General features: G+C 41.7%; 1 protein-coding gene across 1 annotated transcript; it reads right to left on the minus strand.

Moving 5' to 3' along the window:
- Positions 1 to 3,099: 3,099 nt before the first annotated feature.
- Positions 3,100 to 3,720, minus strand: LOC125379307 (uncharacterized protein F54H12.2-like). The gene has a single exon (XM_048395583.1). It carries the CDS (start codon positions 3,718 to 3,720, stop codon positions 3,100 to 3,102), a length of 621 nt encoding a protein of 206 aa, XP_048251540.1.
- Between the last annotated feature and the right edge of the window lie 8,028 nt (positions 3,721 to 11,748).

Here is an 11,748-nt window from a genome sequence, read left to right on the forward strand (position 1 = left end):
ATAACAAGGACCGACGCCTTCGTTCAAACTCCCCTCTCATCGGTCATTTCAAACGCCGGGTAAAATTCTCCTGTAAAGGCATCTCGAAACGCACACTGAAAACACCACTAAGAGCGTTTAGAGATGTTTTACGTACGCGAGTACCTGGCGAGGGGTTGAACAGAGGTTTCCGACTCAAGGAGAATACCATGTGTTCCTATCAACAGACACGCCAGGGGTTGAGCTATCTGTATTGCAAGCGTCGAGTGCTAGCCAGATGACCTTTCAACTACAATATTCCATTCAGACGTCACATTCTATAAATCTAGCAGCGTGCGAACCTTTTTTCACTCTGCTTGTGAAAAATGTCCTCTTGTTTGTTTTGAGAAATCCCACTCACGCAGATTATTATTTTGGCATTAGACAATTACATTTCTATTTTTTTTAATTTAATATCATGGTAAAATTGCTTTTGATACTAAAAAATCCCCAGCTAGAAAACAATATCAGCAGTTTCTGCCAAATTTATATCTGCTCCAATTATAAAAAGGAAGTTTTATTCCACGGTGAAGTGGTTATTTATCTGGAAAACAGTGATTTGAAAACTTGAAAGTTGCCTAGAAGTGTCGTTGCTTATGAACGTGAGTATCTCTTTTATTTTCGTTGGTTATTCTTTGTAACTAGAAACAAGGTTATTCGTTGTAACTAGAAACAAAGTTTTAATTTCATTCCATTATCGGCTTTCCTTTGATGTCGCTCATGTGGGCGGTTTTCATTTTTTATATCTCCACTACGTGTCATTTTGCACGTATAACAATGATCTGTCAATTTTGGGTTGGTTGTGGCATGGCGGTATTGTTTTATCCAATCGACATGATCACATTTTGCACATGTGTTAGTGTATAGCCAATGTTTGGCTGTTATTGAATATCCAATCAGAGTTCAATAATAATTGTATACAAAAGCTGTTGAAATCGCTAATTAATACCATGGAGAATATCAGAAAAAATGTGGCTAATAGTTTTGCTTTCCGTTGTGTGTATCCCATATGGAGCTGCATTTCCATGTTCATGGATCGGTGGGACAACTCTATCATGTCACACTACCAATCATAAGTCAATTACGCTTTTGACTGGTGAAAGCTATCATCGAATTTCACTCATCAGAATTCACGGTTTCCCTACACAGCTGTTACTCAACAGGGATTGATTCTACTATCGTAGGTATAACTATTATTATTATTATATTATTATCATATTCTTTCTATTAATGGTTTTTTTTTTGTTTTATCGAAAAAGGAAAGGTAGAGATATAAGATGAGATGGAATTGTATAGATTACCATCTATAGTTAAATAAATAAATGTTAAAATTTGGAGTTGGAGTTAATATTAATTTTACACTTTTTATATAGTGATGACGTCGAAGGTGACGACACTCCACTAAATATTTGGAGTTTATATTAAATTATTACTTTTTCAGGGATGAAGTCGGGGGTGACGACACTCCTTATCATGGCTGTCCTGGCGGCGATGGGCATTCCATTGGATCTCTCTTTGCGGTGGTATCTCCGCAGGAGACGGAATGTCTTGCAGGGAAACCCGAGACAAACACACATCAGCTTTCGCGGGCGTTTTCTGATAAACCCTGCCAGAGTTGATTGTGGTGTATTCCAAGTCAGAAAAAACGTGAAAAAAATCCTCCACACATGTCTTTGCTTGATCCCTACATATTCATGGAGCAAAATTTGCATATGTTTGATACTTCCAATTATGATCAGAACAATCCTAAAGGATTGTATTCGAATGCTGTTCAAAACCCACATTTCAGAGATGAGTGATTGATACAGGTACCCTCCTCCTCCTTTTTTGCTGAATGTTATCCATTTTAATTTAGCAATAATAATTCTAATAACAATAGTACTAATTGCTGTTATCATCACACTTAAAGTGTTTCACTCATTTAATTATATTTATGATTGAAGCAACATGAGTACCACTGGATTCATTTACCAGTTAAGACGAAACAGCAGCAATGACAGTGTATTATGAAGGCAGAAGCTTCCGAAGAAGCCATGAGGATGCCATGCAAGCAGGTTTACAGCATGCAAGAAGAATGTTCCAACAAGTAGAGAATCGTCAAACACCCAACTATTCAGTAGCTGTGCGTAAAATTCACATCAACAGGAGACAATTAACCAATCGCTTACAGCTGCGTCGAAACAGACGACTTTTGGTAGGCGTCTTGGAGTCTCACTATCTCAATGAACTCCAGAGACTTGTTCGGAAGCTATGTTGTGATAATTGTTATGGATGTGAAGTTAATCATCCATCGCAAGTACAACACCAGTGTCTCAAAATGAACAGTGACGAGTGTATTACTCAATACTTTGATCGAGCAGTGAATGAGCTGCCCCTTCATACCATCTTGGAAAAAGCCAAGTAACAGAGGGTAAGCCTTGGGCTAGAGTTTCAGGACCAGCACACTGTGCGTTCAAGTACAGTAGTATGTTACATGACACAGGTATGACAAGATGACAAACAATATCTAAAATAATTACAGATAAACTTTGACACATGCTCATCATTGTTAAAACGGACTTGCACATCAAATATCTGCACAAGGGTTTGAAGGGTAAGTTCTGTTTTGCATTTATACAACAAATACTATAAACAATAATGTCCATAAAGGTTGGATAAATGAGGACTGTAACTGTCTTCTGTTGTGCTGGTATTGATTGACATAGGTTTTTAAGTACAAGTCAAAAACGGAATTCACTGGCTCACCCAGACTGTCAAACAGTTCCCCTGTATTTCCTTTAAAGTACATAGCCACCCAGTGACGACCCGGTCTTCCAGATGGTTCAGTATTGACAATGAGACCCACTCCACGTGCCAGCATGTCTCTTGTCAGCACAGGTAAATTATCTTTGGCAAACACACCTAAGACATGGTACTTTAAGATGGAGTCGCTTTGAATAGCACATGCAAGGTCAGAGGCTTTCATGTTTTTTACTTCACAAACACGTTCCTGGTCTTGTCAATTTCGATGAGGGAATTTCTTTCACTCAGAACAACACAACTGAGTGTTTTGGTGAGGGCGGATTTGAACTCGATTTCTAGTCAGGTGCTACCGGATTTCAACAGATTCAGATAGTCGGATTCACTGCATACTTTATCAATGTCAAAGACGAAAAGGGCACTCGCGAGCAAAAAGTCGTTCCGAGTGATTCTGTTTCCTGTATTTTCTTTCCACAGACACATCCCATCGAACATCTGCACATAGGACTCAACGTCATCTGCCTGCATGGGACGTCCGGGGACACTGGCACCATTGATGTACAGGCTGATGTTTTTCACCATACTAGATTGGAAGTTGTAGGGGTTACCAGTGTAAGATCCATTCAAGCTGTTGCCGAGTACAAAGCCTACGATGTAATGATTAGCAATAGGATTCGACAGATTGTCAATGGTATGTGTCAGTTGAGTGGTTGGGATGCTTGTCACCTTGACCTCACTGCTGTCTTGAAACAAGGTGTTGTGTGCCAAAATAAGAGCTGGATTGACTTTCAGTTTACACACCTTTAGGTAGGTATCCAGAATTTCCACATTGTAATCTTGACCTGTTTTGCCGCTCATCAAACAGAACTGGGGCGAGGAGCGGTACAGCTTAACTGTCAAATCCACTCCATTGACCAAACGTCTGTTCATGTGAAAGATATCTTCATACAATGGCCCCGACATGGTCAAGACTTTACTAGTTTTAATGAAACTGCCACGAGATTGCACTCCTGTATTGAGACCAGTGTAGGGATCAGTCAATTCCACATCTTTGTTGGTTTCAGACACATCTTTGTAGAAGAGTTGAGATGACAGCTGTGAAGTTTTAGCTTCTGTTCCATAGTTGATAATGGTTGTTTGTAGAAGATACCAACTGATTCTGCAGGTACACTGACACCTGGGAAAAGAGGGCCTACAGAAACAAGTTGACAGGGACAATATGTTCCTTGTCAACAAGATCAGTGCCATCTGCACGTTTCACCTTGAGCTTCACATGTAGGCGGGTACGGTTCAGGTCAATGTAATTACTTCCAGCATTCGTTACTTGAAATTCCAACGGTGAAGAATCATTGATTTGGCTGAGTCGACGCACTTCATCAAAATAATGTTGATGGATGCTGGTAGGGTATGGTGGTAAAATAAACAGATTGAGAGAGGGTGGTATCAGTTCCTCAAAGTCTTTATCATTCAATAGTGACATGATTAACTGAAAACGTCGTTTTCTTAAAAAAGGGGTACACTGGAGAACCTTAGCGGTCTTGGATGGAATGTTATCTGTCTGACAGATCTTCTTTGAAGTGGTGATTTGATCACCTGCAGCTCGTTTTAAAGGTTTCTGTCGCTTTTCTTTAGCATTGGCTCTCTCAACAATATTCTGCGTCTCTGATGTCACTTCCAGTTCGATCTTGGGTTCTTCAGACTTCACTTAAGTCATGTCGGGATCACTAGTACTACAAGCAGCGGCGGGAGAGGGAGAAGCTGTGTCACATGATCTCTCAACAATATTCTGCGTCTCTGATGTCACTTCCAGTTTGATCTTGGGTTCTTCAGACTTCACTTAAGTCATGTCGGGATCACTAGTACTACAAGCAGCGGCGGGAGAGGGAGAAGCTGTGTCACATGATCTCCTGAATGAATCAGAGAGCGAAACAAAAAGTTGAAGATCACTTTTTATATACAATTCAGCTCTAGGCACCATTAGACACCCCCCGGACACCCTCACTACAAGAACCGTTTTGCCGCTGAAGAAGTTCATCCTTCCCGGCGGTCCGAGGATAACCCTAAATACATTCTGAGAAGTCTTGGAAGAGGGAGACTTGTGAAAGTATGAACATAAACTAATGCATAAATGTATACAGTATTGATAATTTTTTTAGATATGTTAAAGAAAAGTTTCAATTTTAAATGTATACATATTTTTTTTCAACATTTCATTATTTAAACAGATGACTGTCAGTAATGTTCAGACTAGTTTATAAAAAATGTCAACAGATTTTATAACAATTTAGTTTATTTCACACAGAGTACTTCAAGTTATTTTAAAAACTAGTCATTTTAAATGTATACAGTTTCTGATGACATTTTCTTTTTTATCAGAGGATTTTAGGTGATGATAAAACACTTCTTCCAGTTTATTTTAAACATTACTATTTTTGATGATTTTTTAATGTATACTTATTTGGATATTAATTTAGTTTTGCTTACATGTATACTGATTCTGTTTGTAATATAACTAAGTTTCTACTGTGTTTTCATGCGTTGTCATTTTATACCTTTAAAAGTGTAATGTTATGCAACAATGTCAGCTAGTGTGGTTACCAGTTTCTGGTTATATAGCAAGTATCGTTTGGGCTTTCCTTATTATTGATATAAGGACATCAGAACACCGCTGTACATTTTGACATCAATATAACTATCTGCGTCATTCCAACCCGTCTAGACATAAGGTACAATACCCATTCAAATCCCCCCTCCCCATTCCTACATTGATGTCAGGTGTGATGGGATTACATCAATCAACACATTGTTGACATAAGGACATTACCCATTCCAGCCATTGTTGACATAAGGTCATTAGGTACAGTGATGACGTCACCTTAACGTCATGAGAGGTGGTGTGAGGTGCTGGAGGTGCTGAAGTATACAATTTTATACTACTGCTATTGACAGCGCAACATCGTCGTCAGCTATCGAGATTGGCCCGGACTACGACGTTGGCAACGACATGACTAGCAGAGGGTTGTCTTCACTGACGAAAGTCGATTCTGTATGTTTAGGGCTTTAGGGCTGAAGGAAGACAACGTGTTTACCGCCGCATTCTTCGTCCAGTTGTCCTACCATTTCCACTAACTTCCTCGCAGCCAACAACGTCAACGTCCTGCCGTGGCCTGCACACTCACCCGACATGTCCCCCATAAAACACCTCTGGGACTTGTTGGATCGTCATGTTCGATAACGACCACACTCTCCAGCCAACCGGCACGTACATGCAGGTTCGTGCATACCCTCACGTACACAATCTCATCAATCTTAATTGTAGGCGTGGTTTAGGTATTGCTGTCACTGTTTTTATCTAATCATATTATTGTTCTATACCCCATATTATTTAGTGTAATGTCTGTTATTCATTAAAGATCTGTCTTCATTCATTTTTAACTTATCTAATATCATTCATACATTCCTTCATGCAAATTGATTATTATAAATTGTTTATTATTTTATTTCAGAAAATCATAGGACATTATATAACATGCGAAACACTGTATGCTGATTCCGACATCTTGCTGAATGGACACATGTGTCATGGTAGGTAATGTAGTTGTCCATAGAAAACTTATCTTACACTTTCTAGTGAAAATTCGGAAGAAATTTGGCTTAGTTGCACCATGCTTTCTACCATGTATCGTACTAAACTAGTGTCCAAAAGAAACGATACCAACTTATTTTCAAAATTGTTTTTTACTAAGTGAATTGTCTAGTATGAAAACATGCCAATTCGTATTGCACATCCCAAACACAGCATAGTCGATAAAAAATACCAGGAACACGTGATCACTTCCGAGAAAAAACGTAAATTTCGTGAAAGTGACATTTCCCTCTCTAGCATGTTCTGCACGTGCATAAAAACTGTATAAAACGGCTGATCAGACACGTTGATAACACAGCAACAAAAAGAACACAAGATATGCCACGTTTGACAGCCATCGAGAGAGAGAGAGAGCCGTTGGAATGGTCCAACAAGGAGCGTCACACGTCGACGTCGCCATGAGATATGAGAGCAGATTCCTCATCTTCAGAAACGATGGACGGCAGCTTGTATACCGACGATTTGGTGAACGTTTGGTGCCTAACTGTATCCAACAGGTCCGGCCGTTCGGAGGTGGAGGGTTAATGGTTTGGGGTGGCATATGTGGTGACGTCAAAACGATGCTTGTCGTAATTCGTGGAAACCTGAATGCACAGCGTTATCTTGATGACATCCTACGGCCTGTTGTGGTGCCCTTTATTCAGCAACAGCCTCGTGGACTCCTTTTCCAACATGACGATGCAAGGCCACACACAGCAAGACTGACACAGAACTTCCTTGCCAACGCCAACGTACAGGTTTTGCCATGGCCCGCATGTTCACCGGACATGAATCCCATCGAGCACTTATGGGACCACCTCGATCGGCAAATCCGACGTCGCCGTGTGCCTCCAGTCAACGTCCAGGACTTGGAATGATGTCTCCTCGAGGAATGGCAACGCATCACTCCCAACGTCATCAGACGTTTGACGTCATCAGTCCGTAGGCGTGTTCTGGCATGTATTGATGCTCACGGTGGACATACCCGCTACTGACTTGACTTTGAGACGTGTGGTGTGACATTTCCCGTTGTTTCTGTAATAATTCATCTAGTTTTGTTTTATGTTGATTTCACTCTTAAGTTGCTTACAAACATTTTTCACATATTTTTTTTCTGGTTTCAGGAATAAATAACACTAACTTACACGCTTCTGAACCCCATCGAACACTTGTGGGATGAGGTTTAAAGGCGTCTGCCGATGAACTACGCACAGCTGCTCTGGATGTGTGCAAGAGGATTGTCCTAGGGCATTCACAAATTGTCTGCTCCCAATGTACAGATGTGTGGCAGTGATCAATGCTAATGGTGGTCACACCATTTCTTGACTGACATTTTGGGTATTGACCCGAAACTGTGACACGCCCCTACATTTGAAAAAAACAATTATGTCATCTGCCTTTTAATCCATTAAACTGCCTTCAATCAAATTTTTGTCAATCTTGCCCTTTTAGTATTTCTTGTCTTTACTGTTGAAAATAATTACATGTATACTGCATACTCGACTTGCGTTTCTTTTGCATGTGAGTATATTTTTACATTGTTTATTTCTTCACATTTCATCTCCACATATGGAATGGCAGACCATAAAGCGTTGGGAAAGTGGCCTTCATTGACTTAGACATGGATATTGTTTCATCCTAGGTTGATATGCCGTTTTTCTTCTCAAAAATTGTTTTCAACAGGTTATCATCAAGATCACCATGACTTCTGAAAGTTCTAATATTTTTACAGTAATTATTGTTGACATTGCATATTAATAAAACCATAATTAATACTCATTCATATTTTCACCACAATGATCACATTCATAGCAGATGATTAAGGGCTGGGGAAGCTGACCTTTAAGTAATGAAGAAACCATGACACCTCAGGAATGGTATGATTGTATAACCGGGTAGGCACAGAAAAGCCGAGGACGCGTAGCGTAGCGTCCGAGGCTTTTCTGTGCCTACCCGGTTATACAATCATACCATTCCTGAGGTGGAATGGTTTGTCCAACTTATAAACCGCTATCCATTTATCTATGTCATTTTTGGAGCAAATATTTACGCGGTATACGGGTCGCAAATAAGCGCGGTATAACGAGACACACTTTATAACAGTTGCTGCACGTGCAGAAGAGGGCTGTACGTGCTGAAAGAACCGCCAGAAGGCCCAGGTCAGCGATAATATTGGGGCTAAAGCCCCGACGATGGATTGTCCAGCGGAAACTTGTTCGGTACCCACAGATCCCGTTAACGTGGTCCAGTCAGTTTCTAACGCTGCTGGGAAATCAATTTCCCTCACATTCAACCTCACTTGCAATTGTAAAATCTGGGGAGCAATTGTAAAACCTGAGGAGCAATTGTAAAACCTGCTGAGTGGTCTTACTACAAAAGAAAGGTCGTCTGGGAGATGGTTACAACACCATGATAGGTTTACAATGGTGTTTACCAAATGTTGATGTGGAGAACACCCACATCCACATTATTTAGAAAAAGAAACAGCAAGGAGACTCGGCTTTATAGATCTCGACAGGGGCTGTTTTAGCCACGGGACGTGTGGCACCCAACATTAGCCACGGGACGTGTGGCACCCAACATTAGCCACGGGACGTGTGGCACCCAACATTGGATTGCACCAATGAGGAGACTCGCCTTTATCGACCTGAACAGGGGCTGTTTTAGCCACGGGACGTGTGGCACCCAACATTAGCCACGGGACGTGTGGCACCCAACATTGGATTGCACCAATGAGGAGAGTCGACTTCATCGATCTCAACAGGGGCTGTTTTAGCCACGGGACGTGTGGCACCCAACATTAGCCACGGGACGGTTGGCACACAACATTGGATTGCACCAATGAGGAGACTCGCCTTTATCGATCTTGACAAGGGTTGTTTTAGCCACGGTACGTGTGACACCAAACATTGGATTGCACCAATGAGGAGACTCGCCTTTATCGATCTCGACAAGGGTTGTTTTAGCCACGGTACGTGTGACACCAAACATTGGATTGCACCAATGAGGAGACTCGACTTCATCGATCTCGACAGGGGTTGTTTTAGCCACGGTACGTGTGACACCAAACATTGGATTGCACCAATGAGGAGACTCGCCTTCATTGATCTAAACAGGGGTTGTTTTAGCCACAGTACGTGTGACACCAAACATTGGATTGCACCAATGAGGAGACTCGACTTCATCGATCTCGACAGGGGTTGTTTTAGCCACGGTACGTGTGACACCAAACATTGGATTGCACCAATGAGGAGACTCGGCTTTATCGATCTAGACAGGGGCTGTTTTAGCCACGGGACGTGTGCCACCCAATATTGTATTGCACCAATGAGGAGACTCGGCTTTATCGATCTAGACAGGGATTGTTTTAACCATGGTACGTGTGGCCTTTTGGAAGGGTCTTCTCCCTATGTTTTTCGTTCAACTGAAGATGTTCAGGATGATGAACATGACTTACACCAAGATATCTTCATTCACAAAGCACTTACATTGGAAATAGTGTATAACCGTGCATCAAAAGTCACTGGGAAACAGCGATCCAGTGTTATAGTGAATGAAGCGGACATAGAAGTAGTCTGTTTATGATTGATGAAGACTTATGAAAAAAGTGGACGAAGATTGCATCTTGATCAAAGAAGATACCACGAAGTGTAGAGTTAGCCAACTTCCACAGAACCTTTTGATGAAGATTGACTCACACAACGAAGTCGATGTAGGCTGCGAGTCACTGTGGAAGGTGGTTTTATCTCCAGTTGTGAAGAAAAAAGCTTCTTCCTGCTTTGATGTACACGGAGGTCTATGTGTAAGTTATCTACTTTACTAGGTTTTTATACCCTCCCTCTTCATGGAAATGTTTTATATCAACACATGAATAGTGAGTGAGTGAGTAACAGTATTCCAGTCATATCGCGGCGTGTCAGCTTAATGTGGGAGGAAAGCCCGAAGTGATGCAGGCCTCAGACTTTTACCACTTGGGTGAAACCCACAAGCACGGGTGTGGTGCTGACAAACCTAGAAACATAATCGGGGCGAACCGAGATTCGAACCCACAATCATAGGTTTCTGGCGTGGCGTGTCTTTGAAAATAATTTCAAAGGGCATGAGTTTTTCACATATGAAAATGTGGCGGACAAACGCACGTGAGTTAGTAAGTGAATTAGGGGAAGATGAGAGTCAAAATAATTCGACTTGACAATTTCAGTGAAATAATTTTCACCGTGTAGTTATCACATGTGTTTATAGCCGTCTTTCCGTAATTCTGTCCGTGGCCAACAATAAGTGCTTACAAAATTTGAAACACTATTAACGCCAGATAACACCACTACATGGTGTCAGCTTGATGTTGGGGGAAAGCCCAAAGTGATACAGTCTTCAGACGTTTACCACTTTGGTGAAACCTATGAGTGAGTGAGTGAATTTTGTTTAGCGGCGCTTTTAACACAATTCCAGTTATATCAGCTTATTGTGGGAGGAGAGCCCGAAGTGGTGCAGGTCTCAGACGTTTACCACTTCAGTGAAACCCACGAGCACGGGTATGGAGCTGACAAACCTAAAAACATAATTGGGGCGAACCGGGATTCGAACCCACAATCATAGGTTTCTGGCGTGCCAAAGAACACGCAACACTGCACAGCGAATCGCCTTAGGCGCCACCCGTGACCCTATGAGCACAGTGCGGTGCTAACAAAGCTAAACACTCAGGGCGAACTGGGATTTGAACCCCAGGTAAAAGGCATGACTTGCCAAAAAGACGAAGCTCCATTTTAAACGACCGGGACGACAGGTTTCTCCTTATTGGTCATAGAAATTAAAGTCAGGTAAAGTCACATGTGCCCACATAAAGGAACAGGGCGACCCTAAACCTATTAGCCAACTGAGTTTAGCGTGTCTGAATACACCAGTTCGATCATGTAGGTCACCTTGGAATATGGACGAAAGAGTCCCACTACGCACATCGCCTATACGTTCCTACTAGCGATACTGATCTGGCCATATCCCGTGCTTAAACAGTAGTGATTTTCGCGCAGTCGAAGCTGTAGTTGCCATCAGAGATAACAACATTGCCAGCCCACAGGCTAAAAATAATGCTCGTATTTAGGTCACGACGACTCAACACACGAGCCTCGCCCAAGTTAATTATCGCAATCGTCATACCTGTTGATACCCACGTTAACCGTTCTGGATGTGGCGCAGTTAATACGATACATCACAGTAGTGGTCGACAACGTGCATACCGCTAGTCTGCCAGATAGTTACACGATACGAGAATATTCAACATGTCCGCCTTTGAGACGAATGCCGACAGCCACATGTTTGAGACGGGACGATGATTTGTAGACAATCGAGTAATTGTAGGCAAGGCAAGG

The sequence above is a fragment of the Haliotis rufescens genome, unplaced genomic scaffold (genome assembly GCF_023055435.1).
Source record: "Haliotis rufescens isolate VD_foot unplaced genomic scaffold, xgHalRufe1.0.p SCAF_14, whole genome shotgun sequence".
NCBI classification, from domain to species: domain Eukaryota; kingdom Metazoa; phylum Mollusca; class Gastropoda; order Lepetellida; family Haliotidae; genus Haliotis; species Haliotis rufescens.

What these genes read in the sequence shown, in the direction of transcription:
- LOC125379307 (XM_048395583.1), bottom strand. Translation starts at nt 3,720, where the DNA reads ATGTCGGGGCCATTGTATGAAGATATCTTTCACATGAACAGACGTTTG.